Genomic DNA, 14,301 nt, shown 5'->3' with positions numbered 1-14,301 from the left:
TAAACAGAAATTACTTCAAGCAGCTAAAAAGAATTAATTCAAATATGGTGGTGCCACAGTAAGCATCACACAAGATTTAGCAGCTACCATATTAAAGAAGCAGAGCGCTTAGAATACAATATTCCAGGGGACAATCCCAGAACTCATGATGAAAAATGCCACCTGCCCTCCTAGAAAAGAATTGTTGGGGCCTGACTGCAGACTGAAACACACTATATTTCATTTTCTTTCTACTACTTTTTTTTTTTAATTTGAGATCTCTTCCACAAAATGACTAACATGGAAAAATATTTTACATGATTGCACATGTAAAATATATATCAAATTGCTTACCATCTCAGGGAAGGGGAAGAAATGGGAGGGAGGGAGAAAATTTAGAACTCAAAACAAAAAAGAATGTTAAAAATTGTTTTTACATGTAATTGGTAAAAAAAAATAAATTATTTAAAGAAAAAATCCGCCCCCAGAATCAGTGGGCAAATAGTTTGGCTTTCCTTCCAGCCCTGGGGCAAACACTCCCTTCTACCTCATAGAATCCTTCGCTTCCTTCAAGATGAAATCCAAAGGCCATCTTCTATACGAAACCTTTAAAGATCCTCCCCTACCCCCAACCATACTGTCCTCCCTCCCTCCACTATCCGGTGATTTATTCTCTGTCGGTAGAATTTCATAGACGTGGCTATGAGAGATCATGTCGAGGCTGGCCCACTTGTGTGGAGAGCACCAGCGGGGACAGGAGGCAGAGAGGTGGAGGAGGACCTGAGGAGCCTTTGAGGCCGTCTTCCAGCTTCTAAGGGGTGGCACCGTACTAGAATTCTCTCTTTCCCCCATCGAAACTTGCAATCTAGGGTGAGAGAAGTTCAGAATAAGCTCATGGCTTCCCCAACTGCTTTTAAGGGAGGGTGGCTCCAAGCTTTGCCCCACCAGCTTGGCCCTTTTCCCCCAAACTCGGATGACACAAATAGGGCCGTAACAAGTAAACCCATTTTTGTAAGCAAAAATAAATCAGCCGGATTATACAGATTAGACCAAAAAACATGTGAGAGAATGAGCTCTTCGGGTAGGAACAAGGGGAGATCTTGGCTCCCCCGAGGAAGGAGGCGTCCCTACGAGGCAGTCTGGAAATCGAGGGCCTGTTGGGCATCCGGGGGCACGTCTGCGGCTTTCTCTCCACGGGTGTCTCTGAGGAAGGGGGAAACTAGAACCAAAGGAGGAAACCCCCACCCGGGTAGGAAGGCGGCGCTCTCCAGCGGCAGGTGTGTACTTAGGGGGGCGAGATTCACTTCTAGTAGAATGTGCAAGTGGAAGATTTATCTTTTTATCCTCCAAGATTAGCACAGTGCTTGGCACACAAGAGCTTAATAAATGCCTGATGGATGATGAACATAGCCCAGAAGAATGGTGGATCCCAGCCATATGTCCTTTAGCAAGGAAATCCTGTTTTGAAGAATCAAAATCATTAAGGGCATTAGAGGAGGAATAGCTTTATTTTTTAATTTTTAAATTTAAACCTTTATTTTCTTAGAATCAGTACCAGGTATTGGCTCCAAGGCAGAAGAGCAGTAAGGGCTAGGCAGTAGGGTTAAGTGACTTGCCCAGGGTCACACAGCGAAGACGTATCTGAGTTTTGAACCCAGGACCTCCTGTCTCTAGGCCTGGCTCTCAGATCACTGAGCTGCTCTCCCCATTTAACGAAGTTTGCAGAGAAGCAGTTTGCCCCAGGAAAAAGAAAATTGGTTCAGGCATCAGATGACCTGGCTACAAATTCTATCTCCGGCACTTACAACCTGTGTGACCCTGGGTTTTTCATTTCCTTGAGCCTATTTCTTCATCTGTAAAATAACAGAATTGAGGTAATGCTCTTTGAGGTCCTTTCCGGCAATAGTTGTACAGTTGTGACTAGCACATCCAAGAGTCGTGATACCCACAAGCCAGGGCTATTGGTGAAGTTCTACATTCCTGCCGAGGTCAAGTCCTCCGACTCCAGATCCAATGTGTAGCCTGCGTGGTCTGGGGGAAACGCGAAGCCGTCCCTGCGCAGGTCTGGGCACAGGCCGGCCGCTCTGCTTCCTCGGCCTCTTCGAGCTTCTTCCGAGGTGTCTCACACGGCCCCGTCTTGGCTGGGACCAACCTAGTGGGATGTATCCAGGGCTTGGGGGCCTGGACTCGTTTTTATTGGGCTGCCAAGATGGCAACCCTGGGAACCCCGAGGGCCGGAGGGCTGCGGCTAGCCGCAGGGACCGCCCCCCCCCCCAAGGCAAGCGGAAGACCCCCTGCTGGCCTTTCCACCCAAGACAACCGTCTACCTTCCCCTTTAAATCAAGCGTGCCAGCCGCTTAGTGTCAGCGGATGGAGAGCCAGGCCTACAGACGGACGGTCCTGGATTCCAATCTGACCCTTCCTGGTCGGGGGACCCTGGCCGAGTCACTTAGCCCTCAGGACCTAGCTCCTCCCTCTCGTCTGCCCTGGAACCAGTACGAAGTAGACTCCAAGAGGAAAGGCAGGGCCTCATCGAGGCAGGCCCAGAGCCCGCCTAGGCCTGACAGAAAGGCGCCACACGCTCCCTGCGCGGCCTTGAGCGATTTGCTAAATGGATTTGGCCCCCTTTTCCTATTCTGAGTGGGGGAGGAGGAGCCGTCGCTGCCCCCCGGGGACACGCACACGTGCCCCAGAAGCTGAGGGGCGGAAGAGACTCGCCCCAACAGGGGACGGAGGCCCACAGGCGGGACTGTGGGTTGGCGAGGAGGAGAGGCGGCCCGAGTCCTCTCACCCAGAGGCCAAAGTCACCCGCCCGCCAGGGGACGGCCGAACCGTGGCAGGCTAGGAAGGAGGATCGCCGCCCCCGAGAGGATGGACACGGGCTCAGAGCCGCGGGGAGGGACTCCGCTGACCCCCAAAGGGCCCCGAGGAAGCCTGGCCGTCCCGCCCGCCCGTGCTGGGCTCCGAGAGGCCCTTCGGGGAGACCCGGGGAAGAAGGCAGCTGGCGAGTGCAAAGCAACAGGCTTTATTGGGGGGAGGGAGGCAGGGAGGCCCGCTAGGTGTCGCAGTCCTCGGGGAGGGCGGCGGTGATGATGAGCGACTGCTCCATGACGTCCGAGCTAGCAAAGTTCTCCTCTGAACAGAGTCTCTGGCCGGGGAGCTGCGCCAGGCCCTGCGCCAGGGACTCCACGATCACCTCGGGGGAGCCCATCTCCAGCTCGGGGGGCGGCTGCAGCGCCACCACCACCATCTTCTCGTCCTCGATGACCAGGTTCCGGAGCTTCCTCTGCCGAGGGTTGTAATTCTCCACGCGGTCATGGATCTCCATGTGCCGGCGCAGGTGGGCCTGCGGCGAGAAGGCGCGGGCGTGAGGGAGGGCACGAGGCGGCAGGAGGGCGCCGCGGAGGCGGGACTTGGGCCGTACCTGTCGCGTGAACTTGTAGCCGCACTCGGTACACTCGAACTTCCTCACGCCTTTGTGCCTCCTCACGTGCACCCGCAGCTGCTCCACCGCTTGAGAGAGAGACACGCGTCTGGCACGGGCAGGCCCGGCTCCTCCGGGCCCCCCGCCCTCCCCCGGGGACCTACCTCCGCGGCTCCTCCGGGAAAGCGGGGGCCGAAGCCAAAGGCCGCCCCGGCCCTCTCCATCCCCCCCCAGACGGGCGCCTCCTTTTAGAGGGGGCGGCCCAGAGTCCAGCCTCGGCCCCGCGGCTTCCCAGACAAGCGCCCCTCCTCGGGGCCACAGAGGCAAAACCAGCCCCGGATCGAGGACGCAGCCCTGAGGAGGAGCAGCCCCCTCGGGAGGCTTCTCCCCGCTTCCCCGCCCTCCCTCTCAGGGCCCCCCCAAGGCTGGCGCCCAAGGCAGGCACCTTTGAAGGTCTTCCCACAGATCTGGCAGAAGTAGGGCCGGCCCTCCTGGTGGCGGCTGGCCACGTGCCTCAGCAGGGGCCCCTTCTCGGTGAAGCGCTGCTCACAGAACTCGCAGCTGAACGGCCGCTCGCCCGTGTGCGTCCGGTGGTGCTTGTCCAGGCTCGCTACGAGGGAGGCCAAGGAGGGGGGTGAGGCTCCTGGTCACAGGGCCCCAGAGGGAAGGGGCTGGGGCTCCCCCGCACCCCCAAGGCCCCAGGCGCGAGAACCTCCTGGCATGGGTGGGCCCCGGCGGTACCTTGTGTGCGGAAGGTTTTGCCACACAGGTGGCACTGGAAGGGCCTCTCGCCGGTGTGCGTGCGCAGGTGCATGGTGAGATTGGCCTTCTGGGTGAAAGCGTGGCTGCAGAACTCGCAGACGTAGGGCCGCTCATTCCTGGGCAGAGGGATAGACCGCAGGAGGGACAGCGTGACCGGAGCCGAGGACGGCGTCAGAGCCAAGCCGGCGGCTCCCGAGGTGGACGGAGGCTCCACCATGCCCGGAGCGGGCGAAGCTGGCAGGGGAGGTGACGTGCATGCCGTCCTCCTTCCCTCGGGGAGCCCCTCCACAAAAGGCCCGCTGGCTGCGCTCCCAGAACGCTGCTTGGGGGAAGCGGAGAAGCCTGGGGTCTTCAGTTCAGAGGCTGGAGACTGCCCGGAGGGGCTCCGGGGCCCAGGGGACCCCCAACCGGTAGCCTCCCGGCCCCTGTCTCACCCCGCTCCCACCTCCAATGATGAGGGGATCGGACTGGTCCAATTCTCCATCCCCGACACCCGACCGTTGAGAACAGTGGCAAAGGCCCAGAACAAGGCAGGCGCCCCTCACAGCCCGAGACTGTCCCCAAAACAAGGCCAGCCCTAAGCCAGCGGAGGCACCAACCCCTGCTGGCCCCCCGGGCTCAGTCCTGCCCATCCCGAGCCAAGAAGGGACCTCCGCAGCGCCGCCCTGGCCGGGGCCTACCTGTGCTTAGCCTTGATGTGCATCTGGAGCCCGTTGCGGCTGGAGGCCCGGTGCCCGCACTCCTCGCACACGAAGAGCTTCTCTCCTCGGTGCTTGAAGGCTTCGTGTAACTGAAGCTCGGTTCGGGACAGGAAGCATTTGGCGCAGGTGGGACACTGTGGGCACGAGTGACAGGAAGTCAGGACCCAGCCCAGCCTACCAGCCAGGTCAGGGGTGGTGGGCAGCGGGGGGCTCCCTGCTACACACGAGCGCCTCAGCCCTGCAAACCGGGCCACACAGAAGGGAGAGGCGAGCTCCCTGGGCCCGGGGCTGTGGTGCTCTCTCTGAACCGCTTGTGACCAGCCCAGTGCCCAGGACATACACTGGCCCAGTGCTCAGCACACAGGCCGGCCCAGTGCCCGGCACACAGACCGGCCCAGAGCTCAGCACATACACTGGACTGACGCACATAGACATGGGCAGTTTAGCTCTTTCTCCCTTTGGTCAGTCGGGGATCACGGGGCCTGCTCGGGCCCCGGGCCCCCCTGCCCTCCCTCTGCCCCAGCAGGCACAGGCACTCACCGCGTGGGGCTTGGGGGCCCCGTGCAGCTTGATCATGTGGCTCTGCAAGTCCTTCTTCTGCATGAATTGCTGGGAGCAGGACGAGCACTGAAACACAGGGTCTGGGGTCATGGCCCATCCGCCCGGGCAGCCCAAGGGGTCTGCAGGAAGGCTGGGGCCCTGGCATCCTTGGGGGCCCACAGCCTGCAAGAGGAGGAGCTGCTGCCCGGGTGCCGGTGGCAGAGTGAGGAGCCCACATCCCAGGGCCTGGCTATGGGCAACTCTGAGGCTGCTGCCAAGGGAAGACGAGCCACGGCACAGGGGACAGAAGAGAAGGTGGCCGGGTGCTGCCTAGAGACCCCAGCTGCATGACCCTGGGCAAGTCACTGAACCCCGTCAGCCTCAGTTTCTCATCTATAAAATGAGCTGGAGAAGGAAGTGGCAAACCACTCTGAAGTCTTTGCCAAGAAAACTCCAAACAGGGTCAGACAAGACTAAATAACCAGGACAGAAGCATGCGAGGGTAGGCCAGGATCCTGGGGATTCAGACAGGAGGTCATCCAGGACTGCCTCAGAGAGGGAAGGACTTGCCAGGGTCGCACCCAGCCCTCCGGGCTGCCGTGAGTGGCAGTGCCCGCCTCCCTCTGGCAGGGGGCCTGACCTTGTAGGGCATCTCCCCCGTGTGGGACACCATGTGAATGCGCAGCTCCATCCTCCGCCGGAACGTCTCCTGGCACACAGAACAAGTAAACACCTGAAAGCGAGAGGGGCTGCCTCAGAGCAGGCACGCCGGGACCATGGAGCTTGGCCAGGAAGAGCCCAGCCTTACCTCGACTCCTAAAAGGCCGACCTTGGCTCGAGGGAGCTTGGGGCCCAGCCAGGGCCTCCCCCGCCACATCCCAGCCACCCGGGGAGAATCTAGGAAAACAGAGGCTTCTGTGGAGGGGCGGGGGAGACAGGCTCAGGACAGATGTCACTGCCAAATGCTATCATCTAACTTTTTTCACTTTCTTTTTTTCTATTTGAGTTTCCTTCCACAAAAGGATTAATATGGAAAAATGTTTACATGACTGCATGTGAAATCTATATGAGATGGCTTACCCTCTCCAGGGTGGTGGGGACTTGGGGGGAGAGAGGGAGAGAATTCAAGACTCAATATTCTTTGAAAAATGTTGGAAACTGTTTTTACATGTAATTGGGGGGAAAAAAACTCTAATTTTTAAAAATGCTATTGCTCATCTGAGCCTTTCCTGATTAGCAAACCTGCCTTTATGCCTGTCAGGCCCAAAGCAGATGAGCAGATTCAGGTTCCCAGGACAAGCAAACCCTGAATGGGAGCCAGGAGCTAGCAGAGTGACCATGGGTTGGTCTTTTTATCTTCTCCAGACTTTCACTTCCTCATCAGGACAGAGAAGGTCCTGGACCTCTCCCAGCTGGACCGGACTATTCTCCGGGTAAGGGCCCTCCTAGCTCTGGCATTCTCTGTAGAGTTCCATCTTGGAATGAATGGTTGGACGAGGCTCCCTCCACGGTCCCTTCTTAGACTCTTAGAGGAAGTTGCTTTCTCAGGAGTCTGAGCCTGGCTCCAAGGAAGGGGGAGCCCTGACCAGCCTCCCCAGTAATACCTGCTCTGAGCGGTTCAGGCAATTCCGTGCTTCATGCTCCAGGAGATTCTCTTTCCTAAAGTAGCATTTCCCACATTTAGGACATTCAAAAGGCTTCTCCCCAGTGTGTTTTCTGGAAGGAATAGAACCCAAGAGGGATTTGGGTGCTGGGAAGACTTCCTGAGCCTTCACAATGGACTCAATTCCCTGCCTCCCTGGGCCCCCCTCAGGGAGAAAGTGAAGGAGAAAAGAAAAGGGAAACTGGGTGCCAGAGAACAGGCAGGCAGCTGGAGGCTAGAGGAGATCAGGACAAGACCCACCAGGGACCTGGGTGGAGGATGTTACCATAGGACAAAATTTCATTAGTGGGGAGTGAGCCCAGCACAGCCCCACTCTTGCACTGATGCCAGGAGGCCCATCCCATGTCCTCTCACGCACAAAGCCTGGGAAGGTTCAAGAGAGATCAAGTGCAGCACCTGCCCAGCAGAGCAAGCTTTCTCCAAGGCAGGGGGAGGGCCCTGCATCCAAGGAGCTGAAAAGGCCCTGAGTAGGCCTCTGTGCACACCAAGAGGCCACTGAAGCCCTGAAGGAGAGTCTGGCCAGGTCGGCCTATCCACTAGCAGATCTCACAGAAGGGATTTAACACCATGTCCTCGGGGGAATGTACAACATTCAGCAAATCTTTCCTCAGGAGACGAGGACACGATTCCCAGTATCTCAGCCATCCTGAGAGGGATGTGGGGCCCACAAGTCCCAGAGGGTACAGCCTTGTGCACAAAGCTGTTAGAAATGACCCTAAGACACGGGTCTTTACCTGCAGCCCATGAACAGGTTTTTAAAAATACAGGTACTCCTTCAACAGTGCAACTTTCCCCTCTGTGGTTTTGATATACCTCAAGTTGGCATAAGAAATTAAATGGGATGTTGGGAGGAGTTTTGCAGAAGCTGCAGACATGCAAAGGCTGGTGGATGACATAGAAAAAAGTTTTGAAAGTCTATAGCCTATAATCAAACACTTACTCCAAATTTTACAATGAGGTACAAGAAACACCCCATTAAAAGAAAAAATCCAGAGCTCTTCTCTGGTATGAAGGGAGGGTCAAAAAATCTTACATGGGTTTTCTAGTTCATGGGGGTGCCATGCCCTAACCCTCACGATGAAAAGTGGATTACAATAGAATTGGTTTCCTTGGCAATCCTTTGCATTTTATTTTGTCACATAAAAAACAATTCTAAGAAGGGGTCCTTAGGCTTCACCAGACCCTGGGAGAGAGGTCCATGACATAAATAACTTGGGATCTCATTGCTTAAGAGAAAAAAAGACTTTACAGCTCATAGCAGGAGAACGAGCTCAAGGGAGACTCTTTCCTTTTCCTGCTAGCAGGGCTCCTTCTTTGCCCCCTCTCCATATACAATACAAATAAAGATTATGAGGAAGGTGAAATGGGGACTAAATCATTCTGCAACTTTTTTCTATCATACATGAAGGCTGCTATTTAAGATTTATTTTGACATCCTATTTATCTAATAGATTCCTATCTAGTCCCATACAACCACTCATAGAAATCTACTTTGAAAAAATAAGGCACTTAAAGTCAATAGCAAAGGCTTCTCTCCTAATTCTCAGTACTGGTCCATCTCGCTGCCCTGCCTAACACACCCCTGAGAAGGGCTTGGAAGCTCGCCTTGTTCACACATACTTGAATTTGGTAGTTCTCGGGGGAGTCTGTGAAGGCATCCTGCTGTGATTAGGAAACTTGTCTTCCCCAAAACAGTCCTACTGGTCCCCTGGGATTCACCAGGGACTTGGCAGGACAGCAACAGAGCCAAACAATCCTGAGGTAAGGAATTCATGCCTGTTTTTGTGGCACAGACCTCTTTAGTAAATTGGTCTAGCTGAGGGACCTCTTCTCAGCATAGATTTAAATAGCTGAAGGTGATGCTCAATTTTGGAGGCTTATGAGGATAAAGATGCTATTTTCCTCCCACCTTTCTTCATGGAGCCCCTGAAATTGATCTATGGGCCAATCCATAGTTAAGAATCCCTGACTTTGGCCCAGAGCGGGAGGACTTCACTGGAGCCCACAGTGGAAAACAGAAGGTGCTGCTGGAGTCTAACAGTAAATGCTGGACAAGATGCTAAAGGCAGGCCCTGGAAACGGAACAACTCTAAAAGTGTGATTTGATGCTTAAGGTGCACATATGCTGCTGATCTGCAATATCATTTCCTTTTAGAAATGACAATGGTAGGGCAGCTAGGTGGCATAGTAGATAGAGCACCAAGCTTGGAGTCAGGAGAACCTGGGTTCAAAGCTGGCCTCAGACAATTCACTTAAACCTGACTGCTTTGCCCTTGCCACTCTTCTGTCAGAAGGTGAGGGTTAGAAAAAAAGAAAAATAGAAATTATGTTGGTACTTTCAAGAGGCTGGTGGCATAAATCTCACCTCCCACCCCAAAAAAAGACCATCATAGCCATAAGAACTCAAAAGAACTTCTAAGGAGTTGGGGTGATATTAAGTTCTGATTGTATCAAAATTTGATAACAAAGAGTTTTGAGTAAAAGGAATACTTTTATGCTGATCTGTTCATATCTGGGCATAGATAGGTTGTTTTTTTGTAATAAAAATTTCCTTTGCAAATAAATATATTTAGTAAATTTATGCTTTTTGATGGGAAAACTTTAAAAATAGGTGGTTTGTTAAGGGAAAAAAAAGCGGTATGCTCTCTATTGAAGTCCTAAAATACAGCACCTCAGATTTACAATAGCCCTGGGCACGGAGGTTACGAAATCCCCTGGTCATAGAGATCCAGTCACATTCTGGGGTAGAGCCATTTCCAGGGTCTGCTCTGAGCATTGTGTGTCCATTAAAAGATCTCTAGGACAGCAGGTTGTGCTAGAGGATATGAAAGGCCCCTCAGTTAGTGCCTGCGGCCAAGCTCCTTCAGAGAGCACGCCATGGTCAAAACTCAGGGATGTCGGGAAGGAAGGAAGGTGTGATGGACCTTGTCAGACTGTCATATTAGTTCCCTGCTCTGGACATAAGAAGGGAAGGGATGGGGAAGGGGAATTAAAAAAAAAAAAAAAAAAAGAATCTTTACCTGTTGTGGACTTTTAGATAATATTTGCTGAGGAACTTTTTATGACATGTGGGGCATTCAACCGGCACAGCTGTACCTTTTCTTTTCCTGCGGGGCTTGGCGACTGGGGGCCCCAGGCTCAGGGCCGACTCCAGAGCACCAGCCTTTGGGGCCATGTCTGACTTCCTTGTGGTCTGCACAGTTTCTGATTCAGAAATGTCATCTCCATCTGCATCATCCTCAACTTGGACCACCACTTCCCACTAGGGTAGAACAGGCAGCAGAAGGAGGTGATGTCACCAAATGAAACATATAAGGCTCTTGGGCGGCCGTGCCCGCTGGGCACTGACAAGAGCCCTACCTAAGGACTTCTAGCTAGCCGGATACCTTGCCAGAGAGGCCCCCAATTCAGTAGCTAGGCCTAGCTAAACCCCAGTGAAGACGGGATTTGGTTAGTGGAAGGTGCCTCTGCCCTTGGTGGTCTAAAGTATGCCTCCCTACTTCTACTGGGGCTTGTCCTACAGAGGCCTGTACTAGCCAGCACACTTGAGTCACCTTCTCTCCTGGAAACTGGGCAATAGTGCAAACAGCCTAGACTTGGAGACCAAGGCCCTACGTTTGAATCCCAGTTCTATCTGTGTGATTCTGGGCCTATCTCCAATTCTGCAAAATGGGAAGGCTGGTCTGGATGGCCTCTAAGGATCCTTCCAGATCTCATACCATGATCCTATGTCTTAAAAGAAAATTAGGGCAAGGAAGAAGATTCTAATGTCTGGGGATACTGTTTAAATTTTCCAAATTTGGACAAGGCTTGCTGTCCCAACCCCAAAGAATAAAAGGATTCTGCCTCTTGGGTCCCCAACATCTCCCTCCCTCTTTCAACCCCTTGGGGCACCACCCCAGCACCCTTAGACAGCACCTCATTACTACCAGCCTGTAGCAGGACCCCTCCTGCCTTCAAGGGCCTCTGGGGGTCTTTACAGTCCTGAAGGTCTTTGTCTCTAGGGCTGGCTGGGATGCTGCTGGGCTTCAGTGTTTGCTGGAATCTCTCCTGGGGAGAGGAAGGGTTCTCATTCTGTCCAAGGGGACTAGGTTTGGCCCCATGAGGGCTCTGAGGAGAGCAGGGCTGCTGAAAACTAATGCCTGTGTAGAAAACCCTGGCCACTTCTTCCTCTTCAGAGTCAGGTGGCCGCTTCAGGTGGCCATTCAAATCCTCAGGGATGGATGTCTCTGGGCTGGCCAGCTCCTGTCCCACAAAGTCCTCTGGTTTGAAGCTTTGGCATAGCTCTACAACCTCAGGTACATGAAGCTCTCTAGCTGCCAGGAGTACTTTATCCCGGTTCCCTGCAGTGAGGGCAAGGTGGCCCGTGTAGAAAAAATCCAGCAAGAGGCCAAAGATCTCAGCAAAAACAGCAGGGAGGCTCACGCTGCCCACTGTGCCATCCCCATACAGGCTTTGGAAAACATGGCTGCAGCAGGCAAGGACACTCCAGTGGGCCTTGAACACCAAGCCCCCCACATCCAGGGTGGCATCGCAGTACTGACCCTTCTCTCGCTGTTTGTTGAGCTCCTGTAACACTCGCACACTGTGCTGAACAAAAGAGCCATCCATCATCTGCAGAGAGGAGAGGCAGGAGTGATACCTTTGTTAGAGTAAAGACATGAGGGTCCCTAGACAGGCTGGGAGGAACTTTATGGATCACCTAGTCCTCCCCTTCACTTAGGGAGGAGAGGAAAAGGGACTCACACAAAGGCACAGAGGCACTAAGTAGTAGAGCTGAGATTTGAACCCAAGTCCTCCTTTGATTATAAATGTAGGGCCCTTATCATTGTCCTAGGGTGGCCACTTGCCCCAGAACCAAGACCCTTATTAGCTCAGGATGAGGAGGTCAGGGCAGGGAAGCTGAGGTGAGGTAGGGGGATACAAGGAGCTTAGAGTGATGGGGGTGTGGGCAGCTACAAAGTTGGGTTTGGCATAGCACAGGGACAAAATAGGATGTATGGCTAAAGGGCATTTTTGGTGGGGGTGTGGCTAGTGAGGGAGTCTACAGGTAAAGGTATGGCTGGTGGAGAGGAAAGCTAGCCAAGAAAATGGTTAAGAGGGAATATGAAGGCCAACTAGGTGGCTCAGTGGATAGAGGGCCAGACCTAGAGACAGGAGGTCCTGGTACTTCCTCACTGTGTGATCCTAGGCAAGTCACTTAACCCTAACTGTCTAGCCCTTAATACTCTTATGCCCTGGAACTGATACTTAGTAAAAAATCCAAGGCAGAAGGTAAAGGTTTAAAAAACAAAATGGGAATATGGTCAAATGGGGAAAAAAAAAATCTTGGAATCAAATTTCTCTGATGAGGGTTTAGTATCCAAGACATATAAACAATTACCAAATACATTTAATACTAATCATCATTCCTCAATAAAGGGTCAAAGGAGCAGCACGGTCATCAAAAGAAGATCTGCCAAGTATTCACATCTACTCCAAAATGCTGATCATTAGAGAAATGCAAACCAAAAAAACTCTGAGGCGTTACCTCACACCCTGCAAATGGGCAAAGATGACCCCAAAACCCAGCAAATCTATGTTGGAAGGATTGTAGAAAGACAGGAACACTAATGCATGGCTGGTGGAGCTGTGAAATGGCACAACTTTTCTGAAAAATAACTTGGAATTATGTGAATAAACTGATTAAAATGTCCATAATCTTTGACCCAGAAACTCCCTTATTGATTGGGCTTGCAGGTCATGCAAGCCATTGACAAGAACAAAGTCCCCTCATACTCCAAAATATTGATAGCAGCACTTTTTGAAATACTTCAGAACTAAAAACAAGATAGAAGCCTATAGACTGGGGAATAGCTAAATGACCGTGAATGCAATGGAAAATGACTGTGCAGTAGGAAATAATGAGGCGTGTGATGAATGCAGAGAGGCAGAGTAATGGAAGTAGAGCCAAGAAGCCAATCTACACAATGACTTCAATACCAACAAAGAATGACAACCCCAAGGGAAGACACTGGCATAGGGTTGGGGGGGAAGGCTTCTTTAAAAACAAACAAAAAAAAAAACTAAACAACCTTACCTTTCATCTTGGAATCAATACTGTGTATTAGTTCCAAGGGAGAAGAGCCCTAAGAGCCAGGCAATGGGGGTTAAGTGACTTGCCCAGGGTCACACAGCTAGGAAGTGTCTGAGGCCAGATTAGAAGCCAGGATCTCTAGGCCTGGCTCTCCATCCACTGAGCCACCCAGCTGCCTCTGGGAAAGGCTTTGTAGAAAGATAAGACTTAAAGTCCGGATAGCAAGAGGCAGAGGTGTGGAGAGAGCATGGGTGACATTCCAGTGAAAATGCCCAGAGGTGGGAGAGGGGGGTGTTCTGCTGGAGGAACAGCAGAGAGGCCAGCGCCACTAGGTCAGAGGGATGGGGAGGAGATAAGGTGTAGGAAAGCACCAGGTCCTGGAGGCCACAGGGAGACACCCGAGTTACAAGGGAAGGAGGAGTGAGACTTGAGTCCAGAAACCACTCAGAAGGTTATTGTCTGGGGGCAGCTGGGGGTTCCGGGGAACTTCTGCCTGGGAACCGATACACAGTTTTGATTCTTATTAGAAGGTAAAGTAAAACAAAAGGCTAGTGTAAACGTTTCCTAGCTCCGTGTCCCTAGACAAGTCACTTCACCCTGTAGGCCTCAGTTTCCTCATCTGTAAAATGAGCTGAGAAGCCAAAGGCCAACCCCTCCAGCGTCTGCGCCAAGAAAACCCCATTTAGCGTCGGAAGAGTCGGGCACGAGTGAGGTAACGCCATGTTTGCTGCCAGCCGGACAGCAGTCACTGGTCAGCAAGGATGAAGTTACTGGGGAGCATAGCTTTGGGGCGCGCGCTGAGAGGGGCGGTTAGCGGGGCCACAGCCACTAGAGCCGGGGGTGAAAAAGGCTCGTGGACAGAGGCAGTAAGCGGGGTGGGGGGGGCACCGCTGGGTCAACGGCGGATTCCGTTAACAGGACACGGTTCCTGGGGAGTCCAGCCATCGGCAGTGGAGCAGTTACTACTAGGCTGCGGCAGATGAGCGCGGTTAACGGGAAATGTGGTTCAGGGACCCGGTTAATGGGGAGCGCAGCAGGAGGGGCCCGGTTAACGGGGTGAGGCCGCGGGCGCCGGTCCTGCCGAGTCCCGCTGCTCCGCCCCGCCCCCGCCCTTGTCCCGCCGCCAGCCCCTCTGCGCCTCGCGGCCCGGCTGCGC

General features: G+C 53.3%; 1 protein-coding gene across 1 annotated transcript in view; it reads right to left on the bottom strand.

Annotated features, from left to right (window-relative positions):
- Nucleotides 1–2,988: 2,988 nt before the first annotated feature.
- Nucleotides 2,989–14,301, bottom strand: part of ZBTB48 (zinc finger and BTB domain containing 48) — a 21,374-nt gene continuing 10,061 nt past the window's right edge. Inside the window, exons 2-11 of the mRNA XM_044667655.1 lie at nt 10,988–11,683; nt 10,090–10,331; nt 7,011–7,122; nt 6,047–6,139; nt 5,407–5,493; nt 4,846–5,000; nt 4,145–4,281; nt 3,849–4,013; nt 3,404–3,492; nt 2,989–3,325 (exon numbers count right to left, since the gene is read on the bottom strand). Coding sequence (XP_044523590.1) covers nt 3,035–3,325; nt 3,404–3,492; nt 3,849–4,013; nt 4,145–4,281; nt 4,846–5,000; nt 5,407–5,493; nt 6,047–6,139; nt 7,011–7,122; nt 10,090–10,331; nt 10,988–11,683 — 2,067 coding nt within the window. The 3' untranslated portion in view covers nt 2,989–3,034. The remainder of the gene's footprint in view (nt 3,326–3,403; nt 3,493–3,848; nt 4,014–4,144; nt 4,282–4,845; nt 5,001–5,406; nt 5,494–6,046; nt 6,140–7,010; nt 7,123–10,089; nt 10,332–10,987; nt 11,684–14,301) is intronic.

Source organism: Gracilinanus agilis, chromosome 3 (assembly GCF_016433145.1).
Source record: "Gracilinanus agilis isolate LMUSP501 chromosome 3, AgileGrace, whole genome shotgun sequence".
In the NCBI taxonomy this organism is placed as follows: Eukaryota; Metazoa; Chordata; class Mammalia; order Didelphimorphia; family Didelphidae; genus Gracilinanus; species Gracilinanus agilis.
Note: the sequence above shows the minus strand (reverse complement) of the source record. Positions and strands in the feature narration are given on the sequence as shown.